Source organism: Lissotriton helveticus, chromosome 1_1, assembly GCF_964261635.1.
Source record: "Lissotriton helveticus chromosome 1_1, aLisHel1.1, whole genome shotgun sequence".
Classification (NCBI taxonomy): Eukaryota; Metazoa; Chordata; class Amphibia; order Caudata; family Salamandridae; genus Lissotriton; species Lissotriton helveticus.
This window is the reverse complement of record NC_136057.1, coordinates 1,811,076,316-1,811,098,620: the sequence shown is the minus strand read 5'-3', so window position 1 is coordinate 1,811,098,620 and position 22,305 is coordinate 1,811,076,316. Positions and strand designations below refer to the sequence as shown.

General features: G+C 41.1%; 1 protein-coding gene across 1 annotated transcript in view; it reads right to left on the bottom strand.

Moving 5' to 3' along the window:
• Positions 1 to 12,369: 12,369 nt before the first annotated feature.
• LOC144765530 (very-long-chain enoyl-CoA reductase-like) overlaps positions 12,370 to 22,305 on the bottom strand; it is an 87,861-nt gene continuing 77,925 nt past the window's right edge. Inside the window, exons 10-11 of the mRNA XM_078650329.1 lie at positions 13,112 to 13,157; positions 12,370 to 13,026 (exon numbers count right to left, since the gene is read on the bottom strand). Of these exons, the coding sequence (XP_078506455.1) occupies positions 12,899 to 13,026; positions 13,112 to 13,157 (174 nt within the window). The 3' untranslated portion in view covers positions 12,370 to 12,898. The remainder of the gene's footprint in view (positions 13,027 to 13,111; positions 13,158 to 22,305) is intronic.

Genomic DNA, 22,305 nt, shown 5'->3' with positions numbered 1-22,305 from the left:
GGAAAGACTTATGTCTTGTTGTCCTGATCCAGAGCTGAGTGAAGTCACGTGTTATTCTTCAGAGTTGTCCAGACACATGGCTGATATTTTTTGATATTGTGTGTGTCAGCTGTCCCACTGAGATCACTTGTCTTCATGTTAGGAGTGATGCTGCCCCAATACTGTGTATCTTGTCCTGGGGATCTCTTACATGTGATATTGCCTACAGTGCACATGGGATGCAATAAATGAGCCATACCTGGCCTTGCTAAGTGGGATATGAACAGCATTGTGAGATGATAAACGACACTGGTTCCGTTTGTATTTATGCCTACATGATGGCATGTTAAGGTTTATTTTTTGTGATATCATCTGCACAAGGACATGACCCATAGTGTGAAGGTGTACATAGGTTTAGGGTGAGAGTCCTCCACATTTGTATGTGTTGGCCAAAGTATAAAGGTAAATGTTCATTCATGCTGGGAATGCAGATGAGGTATACAAACAGACTGGGGTGTGTAGACATGGGAGTATTTGTTACACATACGTGGAGAGATTGGTCTATCTTATTAGTTGTGTCCTAATGTTAAGGGTATGTATATGATGGTATGTCCACTTAGAGTTGTGCCTCACAAAATATTCCTTGCTAGCTCTAATGTGGGAATGTGGAGTCATGTGGACTACACAGGTCCACTGTTGAAGGTACTTTCTCTGACTGATGACATGCCTCAGGGAGTGACATGCTGATTTGGTTTGGTCATATGTGGGTTTTTGAACACTGTGACACCATGGTCTTTTGTGTGTACAAAACATTTGTGGTAGTGTCATGTGCCTTCCTATTTGGACACAGGTGACAGCTCATTATCACTCACTGGAGCTTAGCTGAACCTCTTAAGCATTTCACTATTCTATGGAACTGTAGACATGCATCCTGAGGATGGTGTTGCCACCAGGACCAATGTGGAGTGGGAATGTCCCTAGCCATAGGTGGGGTCCGGTACCATTGATATCGGTACTGCTGCTGAAAGTAAACTAAGGCTACCTTCTCCCATGGACGTTATAGGTGACCTTGTCAAGGGAGTGATCTGTGCACCTTTCTTGTTGAGATCTTTTTTTACATTGAGTTAACGTAGATGTCTTACACCTATTACCACTGTCTTTTCAGCATCAAGCGAGACAAGCAGAGGAGACTGCACCAACGATGTTGGGTATGCATGTGGCCACAGTGGCCCGGAGGGTGATGAGCGTGCCCTGGAGTAGCAAGATTCTACATCTTCATCTTTTGAGTCGGCTTCCAATGGCAGCTCCCTGGGGTGGTGACCCCACAGGGCCTGTGTCCACACCAACCTTGTCCGCCACCTCCCATTTCATCACCACCATCCGTATTGCTCACCACCAAGTTATCCTGCTCTGCTCCCATAAGGAACAGGACGTCTCCTTTGGTCAAGGCACCTCACCCCCTGCGGCACCAGCTGACCTGGGTGAGGAGACTCCTGAGACAAATCTATTGGGCAGGATGCACTGCTGAATGCCATCCAATGGCAGTCAAGCCTGATGGCACAGATGCTAGAGTTCCTGAAAGGCATTCACAGAAATATATGTATCCTACAGAGGTCATTTCAGGCTCTGGCCTCCTCACTGATGGCAGCCTTCCCCCAGGCCCATCTTCCATCCCACCTCCTGACTATTCCGCATCCCAAATCCTTTTACCCATACCTGTCCCAAGAAAATGCAAACATAAGCATGCACCCGCAGACCTCCACATGCAGCACATCAACCCCAAATGCAGTAAAAAATTCAAACATGCATAGACCCTGACCACCCTCCCAGCCTTACCACATACATGCCTAAAGAGCCTGCACCAACAGACACAGCCCAAACACACCAGAAATCAGACCCACAAACACCAGCACCAACAGGCACACCTAGTACACAGACAGACACTCCCTCTATCTCCCAAAGTCCATCCCTTGTCATCCCCATCCCACCTCCTGAGGCTCCCATTGAAAACCCTCAGTTTCCTCTTGGATTTCCCTCTGCCACAATCACTGCTCCCCTCCCATAGATAACACACCCCATCCCAATATCGACCCCATCCATCCCTAGTCACATCTTTGAGGTGCCTGCCCTGCTCACTGGATTTCCCTTCCTGGGGAGGTTTCCCAGGCAGTGCCATGTTAGGCAAGTAAAGTGGTACATCATTGTGCTGGGCCACATTGGAGATTTGGACTGGCCCTTGGCCTTCATTGTTATCTTTTGAATTAAAGCTGTTTACTAATTGATGACACCTTAGTCCTGCCATTCCATTTCATGTTATTGGCTGTTATGGATTCTATAAGTGCGTGCAACTACAGTTGTGTAACTTTGAGCCAGATTTATGATTTACCAGAAGTGGTGAGTGTTTTCTGGCCTTTGCACCTGTTCTGGAGTTTCTGTGGATGAGGGGACATGTTCATTGAATGGATATGTGGGATGAAAACTAAATCGGGGGTGACATTGCATATTGGGGTTTTCCATTAGGTAAGTATTTTAGGTTGACCACAGCAACCACATTTGGCTTTCCCTTTTCCCTTTAACGTAGTTTGGGAATGTGTAAGGTGTGTTGAAGTTAGATTTGTGTATCCATACATGGAGGCTGTCAACTTTTCATTCCTTTGTGTATTTCTGTATGGCCATGTGTCCATTTTGCAGTGTATATATTTCAGCTACTTCCTCTAGATGTGTGCCTAATGTTGTTGGTGCTTTGTTTGCCTTCATAAGTTGCACTTACCCATTGCCTACACATGCCTGGCCATTGGTTATTCGATTGTTTGGCACTGATACACTTCAGTTCCCAGGTCCAGTGCTCATGGAATTTGTCATGTAAAAGGAAACAAGGGACACCCTACTCACATGGAACCAAGGTAAGTAGTATGTAAACAGAAACAGTGGTTCCTGTGGACAAATGCATGTAATAAAAAATAATATCAAGCACATTGGCAATAAACAAGGGCAAAGTGGATGTTAGAGGGAGATAAGACCATATACTGTGACATACGTGTAAGTTAAAATGTTTATATAAATACATCTTCACATTTGTTCAGAAATCAAGTGCATAGTGTCCCAAGTGAAAATAGAACCTACATAACAAATTGTGACATTTTGTGACATAAAAAATGGTTTCCAAAGTTACAAAGACGATCATAACAGAAGTATCAAATAAGTGAACACAGCCTTCTAGTACAGTGATTGAGGCTGGAAAATGGTTCGCTTTGGGTTGTCGACGACGTTTCGACCCCACCAACAATAGTGGGTCTCTTCAGGACCTAACAATGCAGGGACATATGAAAGAATGATAATGCAATATATAAGTATAGGGCCTAGGGGAAAAACAGCTGTATGGATAAGCTAATTGCTGACTGGTTGTTGTACCTGAAATAAGAATCCACTGTCAGTGTGACAAGTGTGCACCACAAGGAAGTAAGTGTATAAGGAAGGTACTCACAGGGGACCCAGCCGGGCACTACCGAGAGTAAGAAATAAAAGGAATAGTAAGACCTCATTCCTGAACTGCAAGATGAAAAGGCACTAAATCTATTAAGTTAAAAAACTTACCCCAGTGAGGGGGACTGACAGTCTTAAGTGTACTGGTACTTTTTGCTGTATCTATGTCAGTGTGAACCACGACAATCCGTGTTGAAGATATAACACGGATTTTCGTGGTTCACACAGACATAGATAGTTAGATAGTTGTGTGACTTACCATCAATTTTGTATGCGACAGTGTCTGTTTTTGATTTGATCAAGAAGGTAGAGCAGCGGCAGGACAGTAGGATGGGCTCCATGGTGGCATAGGATGTGTGGAGGTGAGAAGAGGTGTGTTTCGGCCTTACATCCCTCCCTTTCAGCCACATCAGATGCCGTGGTTAGACCGCCAGCTGTGAGGCAACTCGTAATTGGCCGGTCAGTCTCACTTGCGTTCCATGCCTCACACAGTCTAAATGGATCACTCCACCGCCGCTGAGCTCTGAGACCACTGGCAGTTTCAGCGGAGCAGCAGTGTGGCGGCAGTGGTCCTCACACAGCCAAAACACCCAACTCATAATATGGCGGTCAGACCGTCAAGCTCAACGCAGTCGCACCTCCACCATCGACATGTTGGTCAATGGACCGCCAAATTCTTAATCAGGCTTTAAATCTGTTTCAGCCAAAAGAACAGTCTACACACACCACACAAGGAGGCATGCAAAGATTCTGAAGAAAAACCATCTATGTTGACAATGTAACCAGAGGCAGTCTGAGAAAAAACAGGGACCTCAACAAGTGAAGTAGACATGGTAGACGCCTCTAAAGGCAGATGAAAATAAACATCTTCATTGAAAGGTGCAGCAGTGAAAAACAGCAAACCTTTGTAAGAAACATGCCCTATGTTTCCATTATCAAGTGGAGACACCAGCAGGGGAGTAGCATTATTAGGAATACTTATTTCTTGCAGAGGGAGTACTTGCACGGTGGAGACAGGTGACATGGAACTGCCCAGAAACTCCTGTGGCCTACTATGTAGAACTGGCCACATAGTGTAACTTGATCAAATCAATGGAAAACTGTTGTTTCTATTTACAACCAGCAAGCAGTGGCAAAATCCCAGTTCGAGTACCTTGGACGGCAAGGACAGGCACCTGTGCATGGTAGAATGGGCCAAGCTCTTTTTTTGTCTGTAAACTTCTCTCGGACTAGATCTCCAACTTTAGGAATTCAGCTAGAAAAAACTGTTTGCTCCTTTCTTTCGTTAACGGCAGAGTCTTAGTTGAACACTGCCACAAATCTGTAATAACAGTTCGAGCATCAGCCAATCGCTGTGGCCACACTCATAGAAATTGAGCACAAGAATCAACAGCCACTGAGATATGTTTGAAAACACCACCTGCATGGAGTGGTTCACAGTGATATAAGTAGACACACTGTAATGGCTTATTTGAAATTAAAAGTGCTGTCTGTGGTGGGCATGCAACTGTGGAGCTTTTAATTTTTTGACAAATGCCACAGCAAAGGACACATTTTTTAGTCTGTTTACAAAGACCCTGCCACCATTAGCATTTCTGTAATAAAGAAACTGTAGCTGCCACACCAGCGTGGCAGACCGAAATTCCTCATCAGCAGCTAATATTAACTCTAACCTGTGAACTCGTTGGATACCACTCGATCACTCACCTCAGGAATGCGGACAAAGGGAACATTTTGAGGACTCAATTGATAGACATTTTTTGCTGAATAGTCTTTAGGTAGGGGCTCACCACTAGCTGAGGCAGTGACCGCAGCCATGATGTCTTTATCTATCCTCACAGAAACTAATACAGTCTTAAGCGCTGCCTTTGCAGCTTCGTCAGCAAACTAATTTCCTGCAATATGAACACCAACAAGCTGATGACTAAATGTGTGAATCACATGAGCCAATGGCAAAGCATCGTTTAGTGCCAGCAACTTCCCCCAAAGAAGATTATGAGTCCATTCAAGCACCAATAAGGTAAATTATCATTAAAGAACTGGACTTAGAAATAGGAATCACACACTATAAGTGCAGGAATTTCTGAATCCATTTTCTGCAATACCAGAACTAAAGCTTGAAATTCAGCCAGCTGAGCGGTTCCACGAAACACACCATCATCTACACACCCCTAACTGCAGCACACGCAGCTGTGTGCGTAACACTAACTGCAGGCTGGGCTGAACGATCAGTATAGATTAGGAAAGCATATTTATCTAGAGGCAACATTTCCCTAGACGCAGGGTATTTTTGTTCATACTGGAGCTTTTCCGGTGTTCTCAAGGTAGGGTCAAAAATATAATCAACGTCAGTAGCTGTAAAGGAGTTGGCCCACTGGATCAATTGTGTATGTAAGGCTTTCTTATTAGGAATGCTGGCCTTGGTGAGGGCCTCTAAGGTAAAAACATGAGACACAACAATTATGCATTTCCCCTGAGCCAATGGATGTTCCTTCAACACAGCAGTCTGAACAGCAGTCAAAGAAATTTAATTGAAAGCAAAGTGCATTTCCACATTGGAATATAAATGGGATTTATAGTAAATTGCCACTGTTTTTCCTTCACTGAATAAATCATATGTGTAACCACTGGAAGCCCCAATTATGTGGATCACTAAATTAGTAGTGTTAACACAAGTATGTACGTTTTTAGACTCAAGTTTGTCTGTTTGTAAGTTTCTGAAAATAGTAATATATTCAGTAGTCCAATGTTTATTAGAAAAATCTGGACAAAATAAATTGTTCAAAGGGTTTACCTGTTCTGCATTATCTGGTGTGTATGTTCTACAAAAAATTAGAAATTCTACAATGGTTAAAGCTTTTCTAAGGTATTCGGCTGTTGCGATAAAGCACATTTCTCTAAGAAATATGGTGCCAAACTTTTGCCTTCATTTGAAATTTATATACCAAGAACAGGACACTGGACAATTTTAGAAAATGAAATTGATAGCCATGTTCAGCGAATCCCATAGTGAATGAGCCACTCTGGCCAAATGTGCGTTTAAATCACAGTTAGTTATGTAAATGTCATCAACGTAAGACAATGCTTCTGAGTCAATGTCTTGTAAAATTGACACCACTCGGGCTGCACATTGACCTGGACTGTTCTTATTCTCCTGAAGGAACCTGCAGAACCTTCATTGGGATCCTTGCGCTGAAAACACAGTCATATTGCAAGATTTCTGAGTATTTATGGCTTCTGTAGCAGAAATTCCTTACACTTTCTTCTTTATAAAATAGCTCTTTCGTTGTGGAAGTTTCTTTTCCCTTTTTATGACGACTTCAGAGGAGCGATGTGAGTCCGTTTATGGTTTCACATACTCCTCCTGTCAGTGGTTGCTTCGTCTCCCACTCTCTGGCTGCTTACCTGTTAAGTTCTGCAGTAACCAGAAGGACGCATATCAGAATACTGATACCCATCAGGCTGTTTAACTCTATCACTATTACATAGATTGTAACATTTTTCAGAAGACTTTGATTGCGGAGATTCAATCTGTGTTTTAGATTTTGCGCTGTCTTTATTTTTATCCTGGCACTTTTTAGAATACTCAGGTATCTGTTGGGTAGTATCACCATCAGATTTGCCTTTAACTCCTTGGCCGCAGCGGTAATTTTGCTGCAGCACTGGGGGGGAGGGGGGGGTCGCGCGGCGCCACGATGCTTGTGACGGAACCACTCCGTCACGAGCCACGGGCATGCTGTGCTCATGACGGAGGCGTTCCGTCACGGCCCCATCCGCTCATTAATTCACCCACGCAGGTGAGGAATTGATGCCACGTGGGCGGAGCGGCCCCAACGTGACGGAACCACTCCGTCATGAGCACAGCACGCCCGTGGCTCGTGACGGAGTGGTTCCGTCACTAGCACGGAAATGGTTAAGTGTGGCCTATTAGGCCTACTCCCAAACTATCATGACCTATAGATGTATAGGTTTCAGACAATATTTTAGGTAGTTCACATTCCTGATCTACAGAGGGAACTAATGCTAGCCGTTGGCTTCTCACCTCAGAAGCTGCTTCTACTTTGATATTACTTAAAATATTTGAGTAGACTGTGGCAAAGTTGCCAATGAGTTTCATCCCTAAATCCAGGGCAGGGACTGCTCCATGTTCAGCCTGAATTTGTTTAGGGACTTTGGATAAAACTGCAATTGAAAAAGTACCATGAGTAATGGTGTTAATGGCAGCAAATACAGGACCCCATGTATTATACTCTTCAACAGGGGTAGCCATACCAAGTGGAAGACACATAGTTAGAATTCTAAACTTAGACTGGGATTCCGTATAGGGATACACAGCTTCAAGCTGATTTGTTTTTGCGCTATACAAAATGGAATTTCATTATGGTTGGTAGGTCTTTTACCCATAATGTCAATAATGGTAACTGGACTAAATGCAGGTACAGCTAACTTCACCTGCCCAGCATGAGGAGCCCTTGCTGTGGCAATAGTTAATGTATAAATAATATACTGCATTAGACATCGATACAGCCTAACCAAATGGTTCAAAAGTGTAGGCGTTTCACTCTGGTTTAATGCATTTGTATGCAGATAAGGCATATAAAATTCTAAGACCAGCCTTGCTTAAACACACACATACATATCCTAAACGGGTGAGTGATCCGACTCCACAAATAACAATTGGATAGGTATGTGTGCGTTTAACACCAACGCCACACAATTGCGTTAGTGTCAAAAAAGGATTTGCACATTGGTGGTGATACATCCATGTTCCCAGTAATTGTCACCTTGTACTGTACTAGGGGGCATGAAATAAATAAAGTGATATACAAAAATAAATAACTACTTGTTATAACTAAACATTTCACAACATTTTACCAGAATTTTTAAACAAACCTTGTATTTGTTCTATGTTTTGTCTGTCCCTCTTTTCTTTCAGGTCGGTTTGATATACAAGGTAGAATCTTGCCTTCTCATGTATGATGTGACTGCCTAGTTTAATTAGCTGCACACATTAAAGAATCAGTCAAGCAGTAGTGTAAGATATTCTTCATCGGTCCTGATGAATTGCCAATAGATCTCATAGGGGCTGCAGTATGCAAGAAACATGTTGACCATACACCTTTGACTCTAATAACGACTGCTCTTTAGGACCATTTTATCCCACATGAGCAACTCTAGTTTTAATTAAGTTAGTGAGCTCCACTAATAAAGTTTACTCAAACCTAACATCACTAAACCTATTTTAATCACTCTTTTTACTACACTACTTGTCACACCCTACATCACACACTCATCAAACTGCATAATTAAAAGATCTCCAACAAAGAACCCCTCTGCGGGTGCCTGTTGGGCATTGCAGCACCGACCCATGAGCACGCCCGGATGGTAAAGCATGACACCCCCTGAGGTGTGTGAGGGCACTTACTCCTATTGGAGTGTATTCCACCGACCTATAGATTACTTACATTTTCTCTTGTCGCAGGAACTGCATCCCTTGCATCTAAATCATTGAATAAGGGAGCACGTGTTCTGGGTCTAACCCATAGCTCCTGGTTCCTCCTGTTTAAATGACTATATATATATGTGTACATAGTTATACATACACAATAAAACAGTAAAAATATAATCAATTGAATAAGAAAAAATATATTAATTAATGTAGACAATAAATAAAATGTTAAATATTGAGAAATAAAAAAGCACATTTGCAAACAATTAAAAAAAGAAAGAAATATAAATGATGTAACAGTTAATGCTATAAAATCTATTTACCTAATATTATGAAAACTACTGGAGTCTAAGAATTCAAAATACACTATTCCCCCTATATTTTACGCAACAATAGGGAAAGTGTTGGATTTTGGAGGGGTTAGATTTACTATTTCTACTCTAGTCACCACAATAATAGGGAAATAATTTGAGTTCGGAGGAGTTAGATTTTCTATTCCTACTCCATTAAGTGCAACAGTATGGAAAGTGTTGGACTTTATAGGAGTGAAATTTACTATACCCACTCCAGTCCAAGCAGCAGTAGGAAAAGCGTGAACATCAGATGGGTGAAATGTACTATTACCACTCCACTCTACACAACAGTAGGAAAAGTGGTGGACTTTGGAGGGGTTACATTTACTATTCCCTCTCTAAACCATACAACAGCAGAGAAAGCTTTGGATTTCAGGGGCTAAACTTTACCCTTCCCACTCAAAACAGTGCAACAGTAGGGAAAGTGTTAGACTTTATATTTGGATTAAAATGGATTAAAAATGTACTATTCTGATTCCAAACAGGGCAATTTTACTATTCCCACTGCAGTCAGAGCAGCAGTAGGGAAAGCGATGGGCTTGGAGGGGTAACATTTACAATTCCCACTCCAGTCTGTGCAACATTAGGGAAACCGTTGGATTTCGGAGGGGTGAAATTTACTATTCCCATTGCGGTCAGTGCAACAGTAGGGATAGTGCTGGACTTTGAGGGGATGGGGTATAGTTTCCTATTCCCACTCCAGTCTCTGAAGGAGTAGGAAAGGTGTTGGATTTAAGAGGGGTGAAATGCACTATTCCCACTCCAAATAGTGCAACAGTAGGGAAATGGTTGAACTGTGAAGAGGTTAATTTTACTATTCCTAATGCAGTCTAAGCAAGCGCAGGTACAAACACATTTCACATGCAGTAGCGGCCCCTGGTGGCAGTGCTACCGGGCGGTGATATGGGGTGGGGGAGGGGCAAGTAAACACCAGAATATGGATGAATGCAGGTAAATTGACAATTAACTCAATAAAATGAATTCCGTTGCGCGCGCTGCATCACCAACTGCGTATGTATTACAGAAACTAAAAACAATTAATCAATTTAAATAATTACTATTCAATAAAAAAATCATCATCAATTAATAATTAATTGTTATTCTATTATGCATTAATTAACTTCCCACCTTGCACCCCTACAAACCTAGCAGCCCACACCTAAATTATAACAAAAAAATAGGTATTCCATAACTTAACATTTTAAATAAATAATTGGTAAATAGCACTACTTCATTTACTTCCAACTCTAGACTCCACCAAACTTAGCATTCCTACAACTAAAATAAAATTAAATCAAATAAGTATTCCACAATTTGCATAGTGACAATTCAATTAGATAATTCATTCATAAATGATAACTAATAGTTAATTATTAACTTCCTTCCTATACACCTACAAGCGTACAATCCTGCAACTAAAATATAAGTAAAGTAAATCAATATTCCATATTTTACATAATAATATCCCACCTTAAACCCCATCAATCCTATCAGCCGACAAGTAAAATATAAGTAAAATAAACAATTATTCCATGTATTACATAGTTGAAAACTAACTTCCCACCATACACCCCTACAAACCTAAAAGTCTGCAAATAACAAAAATAAATCAGTATTAAATAGATTACATAATAAATATCACTCATATAATTAAATAAAAAGTATTGATTAATTCTTCATTAATTATTACCTAACTTCCGACCTTATCCACCTACAAACCCAAGAACCCACTACACACTATAAATTACTATTAAAAATTAATAACATTATTTACATCACTTAAAATTACAGGCTATATCTTTAAAAACAATAAATAACATTTATATAAACAATAGTAAATAATTTAATATATTAACTAACATATTAATACTAGTAAACATCAATATTAGTAAAATATATTTAAAAACATCAATAATATTTACAACTATGCTACTTACCTCAAAAAACGATATTCTTGTCAACGATATTTGTTTATCATGATATTTGTGTGTCATGATATTTAATTTCTGCTATTTCTGTCTACAAATGATTTTAAATCGATATTTTGTCCAAACACTCATTGGCTACGAGGAAGGGCAGATTTTCCTCCACACTTAGGGGCCGATTATGATGCGGTTTAGAAGGCTTCGGCCGGCAGTTGGAGCCTTCCAAGCTGCATTGTAATGGGCTTCTTGGAGGCTGGCGGTCAGAAAGTAAGCTGGCTGTCTTCTGACTGGCTACAGGAGCCCGTCAGCCAGTCGGAAGCCATACAGTAATCTCAAGGGCGGGCCTTGCTGCCCTTGAGATTACGATGCACGATTTCCGGCATGGTTTCCATGCCAGCCTGTCCGACATGAAAACATGTTGGGAAGCGTATTTAGGGGCCCCCAGCAGGGCACCCTTTGGTGTGGGGCCTCCGATTGGGGGCCGAGGGGACACCTATGTTCCCCCCGTTCCCTACACTTTGAGTCAGGCACCTTGAGTTGCCTGCTACGGGGTGCAAGGATGAACCACACCTCCCATTTCCCTGTGGAAGCATGCATTACGGCTGGTTTCCGGGTATAATGCATGCTCCCATTGGGAAATGTAGGAATGCTACCGAAGTGTTCGGTCGCATCCCAGTTAGGCCATCAGGACCACCGACTGGGGGTCAGTCAGTCTCAGAACCGAGTTGGTGTCGGCCCCTAAGCTCTTTTTCATGCCGCTGAATCTATGATGTTGGACACCCTTGCATGTAGGATTGGTTGCAAATGAGGGGTTGGAATGTATGTGTATATATGCCACCAAAGAATATAAAAAACACTCTTGTTTCTGAATCAAGAGTACATGAAGCAGCTTGGTCCTTGGCTTTCCCAGAAACCCTACCACACCTTTTTTGTTGAGAGACATTCAGCTCTCATATGATAGGAATAGGATTGCCTTGCGTTTTGATTTATTTAATCTGCCTTGATAGCCTCACCCTTAATCTATTTAAGAATCCATTCAGATGGTATGCTTTGCGTTTTGCCTTGCGTTTTGATTTGTTTAATCTGCCTTGATAGCCTCACCCTTAATCTACTTAAGAATCCATTCAGATGGTATGCTTTCCGTTTTAATATGTATTGATTAATTTTCCAACCAAAACTCTTTTTGTTAAATTTCATTATTTATTTACAACACAACATTTTGCCAGCAGAGAAACGAGAAGAATATATTCAAAATATCACACGGCATTGTTTTAAGTGAAGGTTATAGAACTCATTTATTTGTAGGACTAGGTGTGCTTACTCTACCTCCTGCTAGATTTAGTAGAGGTTGTGGTTAAGCAGAAGAGATATCATTATCGGTCTAGACTGCTAGAAAAAACTTGAACTTGGATGTTTTCCCTTTGAGAGATGCTGCACTCATTTCCAGTCAGTGAACTCGGGAAATTAGTGCTTATTTTGGATCATACTTTACAAGGCCACTAGGTCATGAGCTACGTAGGGCGGAAGATCTCTCAGTTGGTAAAGAGATTTAGTTGCTCAATCCTACAACATTCAAGTATTTGATGCAATGATGTCAGCGGCTGTCAGCATTGAAAAGTAGGAGAAATGTATTTCTGCACAGTGCCATGGTAAAGGCATATATGTATCTATTTCAGAAAGTCATTGCAAGCTTTCAAAAGCACCAGTTCCTATAGGAAGAAAGGAATGATAGACATCCGGAAAGTTGGATAATCCTTGAACTGTTTCATATAAATGCAGTGTTTGTTCTTGGCCCAAATGGTCATCTGAATAAAGCAGATAATTGTAAACAATCCTACTGAAAAGGAAGATAGAAAGGATGTTAGTAACTTCGTCTTCAAACCATACATGTCCTGACCATGATGAGTGAAATGATTACATACCTGGGAAACACTGGGTCATGACGGTGTAGCTGATCCATGTGCCCACCTGTAAGTAGCAAGAAAAAGGCCAAATGTGAGGTGCCATAACAAACTGTCTATGATAATCATACTACACATTCATAAAAAAGTTACTTAAACTGAACTTGATGTTAAGAAATGTATGGATTATGCGATAAACACTTACTCTCAAACAAAGAGCATTGCCATGTATGTCTGCTAGAAATGTAGTCTTGTCTACATATAAAATCGGTGATTAAAATTAATTGTGAAAGTACATGTATGTATATCACAAATACTGTTATTAGGCCCGACAGGCTTATTTAGAAAGTTTAAGGTCGCAAAGTCGATGTGGTTGCTTAAAAATTCATAAGCACCTGAAGAAGGACCAAGCAACTGCGGAAGTATTCCCGGCTGGTGAGGTTACAGAGAAGAGAGGATTTTTGCAGGCATGGTCACAGTGAAAGGATAATGCAAGAAAGAAGTCTCCAAGATATCACAGCAATACAACATGTTTCTAAAATATTTTTTATACTGATAAGCAAATAAATGATTGTATCCTGTTTGCCAAATATCTTGCGCTTGGTCTTTCTGGTGTTACTAAACAAGGAGATATTCCTTGTGTACTCTGTCCAGTTGAAGCTTAAGACGGGATTGTGTTCAATCAAAGCTGCACAATCTTTATATTGTAATGGATTAATTTAGATGGTAGCAAGCAACGGTGAAAAAAAGTAGCAATTTTTTCAAATTGGGATGTTACTAATAAAGATGTTGGAAATAATTGGTACTTGTTAGAAATGGGATTTCTGGTTGGCCGAGGCTTGCGCCAAAGCCAGGCAGAAACCACCACTCTAGTCAGGGCAAGGGAGTCACACGCCAAGATAAACCCTGCTCACCCCCTTGGTAGCTTGGCACGAGCAGACAGGCTTATCCCGGAGGCAATGTGTAAAGCATTAGCACAACACACACACAGCAGCAACACACTAGGTACACCACAAAAAGGAACTTCACACAAGGTTATATATAAAAATAGCCTTTGTATTATACCAAACACATTAGATAATAAACTCATACTTTACAATGAGCCATGAATTTCCCAGATGAGGAATCAGGTAAAATTTATATCATGTATTTGATATCCACGTTGCAGATTACAGGATCTCTAGCAATCTTAAAAAAAAATAAAAGCGATCTTAGCTTCCTCAAAGACTACTCCACATCAATTCCCTGCTTATTTTTTAAATGCTTTTTAAAGATCTATATAACACCCTTCTTCTGTGAAACGGAATATTTTTTTTCAGCACCCATAAATAGACATTATTTGCATGGGAATAAATACTCACAGATGTACATGATCAGGATACTAGGAAGGTCGAAGCAGTTCCACTATAGACTGACACCTGTTGTTAAAGGCCCTGAGCTTGAGTTATAATGATGTTGAGGCGCTTTAATAATTGGTATAAGCTGAGGCAAAAGAGCTATAAGGCTATTTGAACATTCCACCATTGATGGTAGAATGTTCTAAATTATACAGGGAAAAGAGAAAGACAAATATTGGCATATTGGAGCAGAAGGCCTATGTCAGCTATTATTGTCTTCAACTCCGCTCTCAACATCCCAATGTTCTAATTCCATACTGAGACTGTTGGACAAGTGACTTCCGAAGTTCATGGAACTTATTATATTGCGTTCGATACGTGATCCTTCCAATACGTTATATATATAGAAGGTAAACAAAAAGTCCAACCACTACAGACATGCATTTATTATGCTTACTGTTATGCTTTAGTGTACATTGGTAGAGTGTAGCGTTAGAAGAAGAAGCTAGAATGAAGGAGAAATAGGTTCTAAACCAGTCATTTACGACTGTCTGGGGAAGCTGTAGTGTTTGAACGTGTGTACTTATGAGTAAAATAAATAGGGATATTAACGATTAAAATGCAAGATGTCTGTTGCTGCTGATAAAGTGTATTCACAAGGAAAGAATTTTTAAGCTGACCCTGCTAAAATAGTTTGGAAATAGAGGTGTCACTTGGAAGCAAAGGGCTATTGGAGATGATGGAGGACCGCTGTGCTGTTACACAGTGAAGGCAGGCAAGACGGTGCTTAATTTGAGTCTGTGTTTGCGTGTGGGGTCAACTGGCACTTATTTCTGGGGTCTGGCACATATTTTTCATCAATATACCATGACTTGAACAAGAGGGGGAATACCACACAAAGGAGACAGAAGGAACAAGAGAGAGACAGGAACAAACTGTGACAAATGGAGAAAGCAGGCACCTGCAGAAGTGAGATAAGGAGTCAAGTATAAACGTCCTTTAGGAGACAACAGCGGTCACATCTGTGACCCCCTGATTTACCTTTTGTGGCCCCTGGTACAGTGCTTGCGATCCCTACCATCGGAGGGTTCAAGCGGCCAGTTGAGAAAGCATGGCTGGTGCATTCCTTCTACAACTTTGGCCTTGATGTGAAATTCTCTAACACACACTGCAGTAATACAGAGTATTACTCTCAATTATGTTAATTTATTAAAGAATGTAAAATTTTACAAAACTAACTGAGAGGTGTTTTAAGTACTCCTTATTTAAGGAATTAATCCTGTCTCATCTATAATCTAAAAATGCAAACAAATAATCAAATTGCCGGGTAAGAAAGACCACTGTAATATTCAAAGGACTGCAGTGTAGTGAAACTTTTGCAAATCGTCAGACTAAGTTACGACATTAAAATATATCACGCTGAAGATTAAAGAATATAAAACTTGACATATTGTATAAATTAATGTTTGGTCAACCAGTATAAAGAAGCGCAACCTGCACAGTTATTCTAAAACAGGTGCACAGTAGTCTATGTTACATTTTACTTGGCAATATTTTAAGCATTCGGCAAAATCCTTTAACACAGAAGCTCATAGCAAAAAACTGTCTTATAGTGCTACCAGGCTCTGTCTAAATGAAATCATGAAACACAAAATCCTGGGGCAGAATGTGTTCACAGCTGCGCCACGGAACCCTACACAATGACAAAATCTTTACCCAGTTCAAACATTATGAACCAAAAATGCTGTTTTCGTTTTTTTTTAACATAAAGAGGCAAATCATTTAATCTACACAAAATTTTAAAGCCAAACACACCAAAGCAACTACTTTTTCCTTAACATATTTCATGAAGTAATGATGTACAAAACATGGACCATTTAAGACTGACTGACCAAGTTGTAGCTTTGGTACTTGCATATACCAGAAAATATTGCATATTGGCCAAAATCCAGTATTATCAGAATTAATTTGTCATAGAGCATCTTAAAGTGACTACTACATTGGAGGATGTGTGTGTATGGGTGCGCGCATGCGGGAGATCGCATAGGGATCATGATGTAATGTTTCAAAAATATTTGAAACTTCGCAAAATGTCAAGTTGAATATGGAGCTCAGATGGGTCACACTGCTCTCTCAAGAGTTTTCCAGAAACCAGGCTGCGTTGAATGAACATACAACGGACCAATTCCCACCAATAAATTAGTCTTGTACTGTTTTTAAAACTGCCCTCACTCACACACAAATGTGTGTGACATGCTTCATTATCGGGTCTGCTAACAAAACACCCTGGCGTAGCCACGCACAGGATGGAGCATAGGGAGGGGGAAACACAAAACAAAATAAAAGTGACAAAACAGTGATAACAAGGTGAGTGTTACTCTGTGACTGGGTACAATGATAGAAAAAAGTGCAGCGATAGAAAGTGCTTAAAACTGGCTCGTGGATACCTCTCGGACCTTTATTCAAGGGTTCCACGGTCAGGATTAAAATAGTGAAGGATGGGAAGTGTTTATAGAGAATATCTGGTTCCCAAAACACCCCTCCTTAAACTGCCAATGCCAACATGTTTCTGTGGCTCATGTAGTGTGTGCCACTTAACCCACAACACAAAATGCATTGATATAGGCCTGTCTTCCCCATGGGAACAGAGATCCCATACCAATTGTAACTCGCAGGGAGACATTTACTTGATCACGTGCCCATGTCACAAACAGTATGTAGGCATGACTAGCAGGAAGGTTAAGACCCGAATCACGGAACATCGTAGCACTATTAGATGTGCCAGGTCTAATACAAAGTTGACTACACACTTCTTAGAGGCGGGGCACACCACAGAGGATTTTAAGTGGACTGTCATTGAGAAACTACAACTGGGAGTGCATGTGGTGGACGACAACAGAGCTCTCCTATTGAGAGAACAGAAATGGGTCTACCGGTTGAAGAGTCATATTGTAGGGCTGAATGATGACATCCCGTGGCATGCCCTGAGCAGGTGACTTCCCATATGTATTCCTATATTGTAGGTACCACATGTACAGGCCACATATGCCATTGATGAGGCTTCTACAGACTGTAGAGTTCCCCCTCTGTATGTTGGATGATGAGGTTCAGGTAAATTTTCTATGTACATGGTGGATAATCGGGTGTCCACTACGTGGGATGTTTCAACCGGACGTGATGTGCTGGTAACAGGTGTCCTGAATATCCTTGATGAAATAAAGGGATAAAGCTCTAGGGAAGCCATCACTTAAATACTGTGGTGACTTCCTTCCCCCAGATGGTTAGACTTACTTTGGATGGGAAGGCTCTTTACCATTTTAATATTTAACTATACAATGGAGCAGGCACAAGTGCCTGTAGATATGTCTCATATCATTATGAGATATCCTACGGAGACGCTCGAGGGTAGGACTAGTGAGTTACTACTGCCTGGATTGATGTCCTGAAATATGATGAAAATATTAAAATATAGAGTGTCTGTCAACCGGAAACCGGACCAGATTTAGTCGACTATATTATTGCCTAAATCATACATTCATAACAACCAGTGCAACTAGTGCGTCGGTGCAGCAACATTGTGTCACTACATCTCCCGACTGCCCCGGACGTCAGCATGCACATTGGCGTATGCGCACACGTCATGGTGGAGCTGTGGGCATATGCAGAAGAGGCTCATTTAATGGCATAGTCGGCGTCATTGTATTACCCTACGCAGCGCCGCAGGAGCAGGCACAATCGGTGCGGACTTCCATCGGAACAGTAAGGAGGAGGGGTGGTGTTTTTCCGATTGTTTTTACCATATTGAGCTAACCGTATGTGTGTGGAGGAGGCTCCGGGGTGACTCGGTAACAAGAGATCCAGGCGTACTTTTGTAAATCATTAACGGGTATGCACATTTTCCTTTTCGGACACAGGTTGTGTTCTTTGGAGTTCTCCCTGCCTGGCACCTTTTCGAGTATGGTTCACAAATAAACTCGGTGAGTTGCCGGAACATTGGGGTGTCATTGCATATACTCCCCTGTGCAATTTATCTAACGAAGGAGTTGGTTTTACTAAAAGAGGATATTAAGGTTGTTAGCAGCAATACATTTTAATATACACAGGAGAGCCATATTATGGTAATGAGGGCAGTTCTTATATATTAAGCCTAAGTGAGAGGCTGTTTGATTAACAGTTGGATACATAGTAGGAGGAAGAGATTCACTAAGAAGCATAACCTATTAGACTGGATGTTCTAAACAGCATGTGCGATAGTTATAGCATATGTTTATATTTTTGTGTTTCTCTACAGTATATGTATCCCGTGATGGCGGGAGTTACCTCCACACGTTTCTGATTGATAATTATCATTTTACCCCATCTATTAACCTGATTGAGGTAAGGTGGGAGAGTGGACTGGGACTGGTAGAGGTCCTGATGAAGACCAGCATAACCTGCTCAGTGGGGGCACAGTAAAACGGTTGAAATATGTTGGCATTGGCAGTTTAAGGAGGGGTGTTTTGGGAACTTGATATTCTCTATAAACACTTCCCATACTTCACTATTTTAATCCTGACCCATGAATATATATCTGAGAGGTATCCACGAGCCAGTTTTAAGCACTTTCTATGGCTGCACTTTTTTCTATCACTGTACCCAGTCACAGGGTAACACTCACCTTGTTATCACTGTTTTGTCACTTTTATGTTGTTTTGTGTTTCACCCTCCCTATGCTCCGTCCTGTACGTGGTTACGCCAGGGCATTTTGTTAGCAGACCCGATGATGAAGCATGTCACACACATTTGTGTGTGAGTGAGGGCAGTTTTCAAAACACACAACTTGTGCCACTGCATGTCTGTTAATGTATTTGTGTTGGGTGATTTCCTCTCTACCCCTCTCTGTGTTAACATGTTATATTAGGGGTTCGGTGTAGTGGAGAGTTATTGACCCTCTCCCCTTTTTCGTGAGTTATGATTTGCATATGGCCAGGTCTGAACTGGGGTGGCATGGTGAGCAAAAGAATGATGGATTTAACCCAGATCTCTTGACTAGGGGTGAATGTTTTGATTTGTTTTGCATTCTGTCCATCAATTGTGTGTCTTTTGCCTTGTGAACAAGGCACCCTTTCATGCTACACTTAGCGTAGCTTAATGCCGCCATGTAAATAAGGCCCCCTTTCACGCTACACTTGGCGTGAAAAGGGTGAGAAGTGGGTGTTGCGGTGGGCGTTCTGCCACAACACCCACTGATTTTGACTCTGACCCATATTTACAAGGGTGGCGTAAATATGGGGCATAAATTAGGACCAGGGAAAACCTTGTCTTAACATCGAGAAATGAGGAGAAATGCTTTTTATTTTTCCTCGTTTTTGCTGTTTCTGTTTCTTGCATTCTGCAGCCCACATAGAAAGAACAAAATGCCATGAATGATTGTTTATGTGCAGGAAGGTGTCCCTTCCTGCATATAAACAATCATTTAAAAAAAATGACAAGTTGCAACTTCCTTGTATGCTGAATTCTGCAGCACACATAGAAGTATCAAAACGCCATTACTGATTGTTTATGTGCAGGAAGGGACACCTTCCTGCACGTAAACAATCCTTCCCTGCTATGCAGGCACAATAGTGAAAGAGTGTCTTTGTTGGCGCCAGGCAGCTACATTTAGCGCCAGCGCTAAGGGAAAGGCAGGGGTGCACCACATTCTTGTGAATACGGATCATCCTTGCATTTGCAAACTGTTGGAGTGCAGCATTAGTCTTCTTGGCCTAACAACGCGCTTCAACAGTGTTCTAGTAAATGTGCACTAGAGCTAGACATCTACACATCAGTTTACATTTGGCGTAAGGAAGATGAGCCTGGGCACGTGATGGTTGAGCCTGGAATAATGATGGTTGAACCATGGACAAATGAGGTGCAAGCCTCTGCAAATTAAGGATGAGCATTGTCAAATATTGGTAGAATCTTGCAAATAAATAGTGAACTTAAGCATTTGAGGAGTGAAGTTGGGCCTGCGAAGGCTGCACCTGTGGCATATTATGGCTCCTTATCATGGCGGTACCCATGACATTTCATAGTTACACCACTGGCATATCATAGCCGTCCTCCAGGTAATAATGCTATTTATTTACAGGGTTTTAGTAATGATTTGTTATTTTGATAACTTTATACTTTAGCTGAGAGAGCACTTCCTGTGACGTGATTGGGACTGAAGGTCATGTGGCACCACTTCCTATGATGTCACTTGGGTCGACAGAGACATGATCTCACATCTTGTAATGTCATCAGAGTCAAAACGTCTGTGATGTCACTTCTGCTGCCCCAGCCGTTTTAGTGACTTGACACCCGTGAAGGCAAGGAGTGTCTGATAATATACAGAAGAGAGGAGGCTGGATCAAGATTAGTCAGCTTTGGTATTCGGCACACCTATATTTTGTGGGATTCTGAGCAAAACTTGAGGCCCTCACACTTATTCTTTTGGAAATTAAGCACTGAGTGGGGGCCTCTGTGCATCATACAAGCCAATCAAATACGATGTTAGCTTTGTCCTCTTTTCACTTTTGAAGTGTAATTCTAACTGTGTATGCTCTCTTTACTACACAATTCAACAGTTTACTGGGTAAACTTTGTGATTTTTCTATCGCTCGCCTTCATTTCAAGAGGTGCAGGAAAAATGCATAATTTCTCACACTACAGAAGTATTAATATCAATCATATTGGTGCATCTATTATGGAGCACCAGTGCTTAATTTACAATAATGTGAGTGCCAGAGCCCAAGGTAGTTCTCAAGAGAACAGCATGGTTGGCACTACTACCTTTCCCTGCCAGCACTGCCAAATTCTAACCCCCACCCAATACAGGGGTTATATTTTGACTATTTCAGGTCCCTTAGAGCTGCAAATATGGCCTGGGCCCGCTGCCTCTAAATTTTTAAAGTGTATTGAACATGTAAATAGACAGACAGTACCACCATGTGGCAGACTGCGATAAATAAGTGCCGGTTTTTACAAATAAGTACCAGCACAAATGAATCATTGAGAAATACTGAGCCGCTGCTAAAAACGCCCCTAAGCAATGGTGATTAACATGCATTATTTCTGCATCTATTCTCGCATTTGTCAACAAATGTTGAACGTGCAATCCAAATCCTTTCTTTTTAGTTTACAATATTTGTAGTTGTATGTAGGTTTTTTTCAGTCTGAAAATAGGCATACTTTTTTTAGAGAAAAAGTAACTGCTGTCAAGTAAGATAGTTATCACAAGTTTTCATTCTTAACATAGGATGCATTTAATATTAAACTACCTAATTTCATAACGTTTGGACAGTTCAATAGATAGAAATATGGACTACAATTTAGTGACAGGTAAAAACCCTGAGACTCTTGTTGGGGCTTTTTGTCATTAAAAGGGCTGATTGAATTGATTGGGGCTATATGTAAGTCCTAAAGAACGAGAGCCCTGTACATCAAATTATAAAAAAAGCCCTAAGAACACACATAGGAAGTCCACATAGCACAGGAATCAAGCACAAAGCATTAAGGTTTATTTAAAATGTTGTAATCATTACAAAAGGCAAAAACTTGAATGGTTTGTCAATGCATCCAAAATACTCAAAATGCAAACAAATGCGAATCAGCACAGCCAATGGAAGCTGAGCCCTATTTTAGTTAATGGCCAGATAAATAATGAGTCAAAGAGCAAACTGTCATAGATACTGCTCAGATTTAAAGTCAGGAGAGAATTGTGAACAATATTCAAAGTATTTGTTCAAGAAGGAGACGGGCATAGATGATGCCTTCATAGAGAGCGAGGGAATGCCCTCGCTGACTCCCAAATACAGTGTATTATATACCGTTTCAAGCAAGCAGCGAAACCACACTGTTATTGTGGTGTGAAACAAA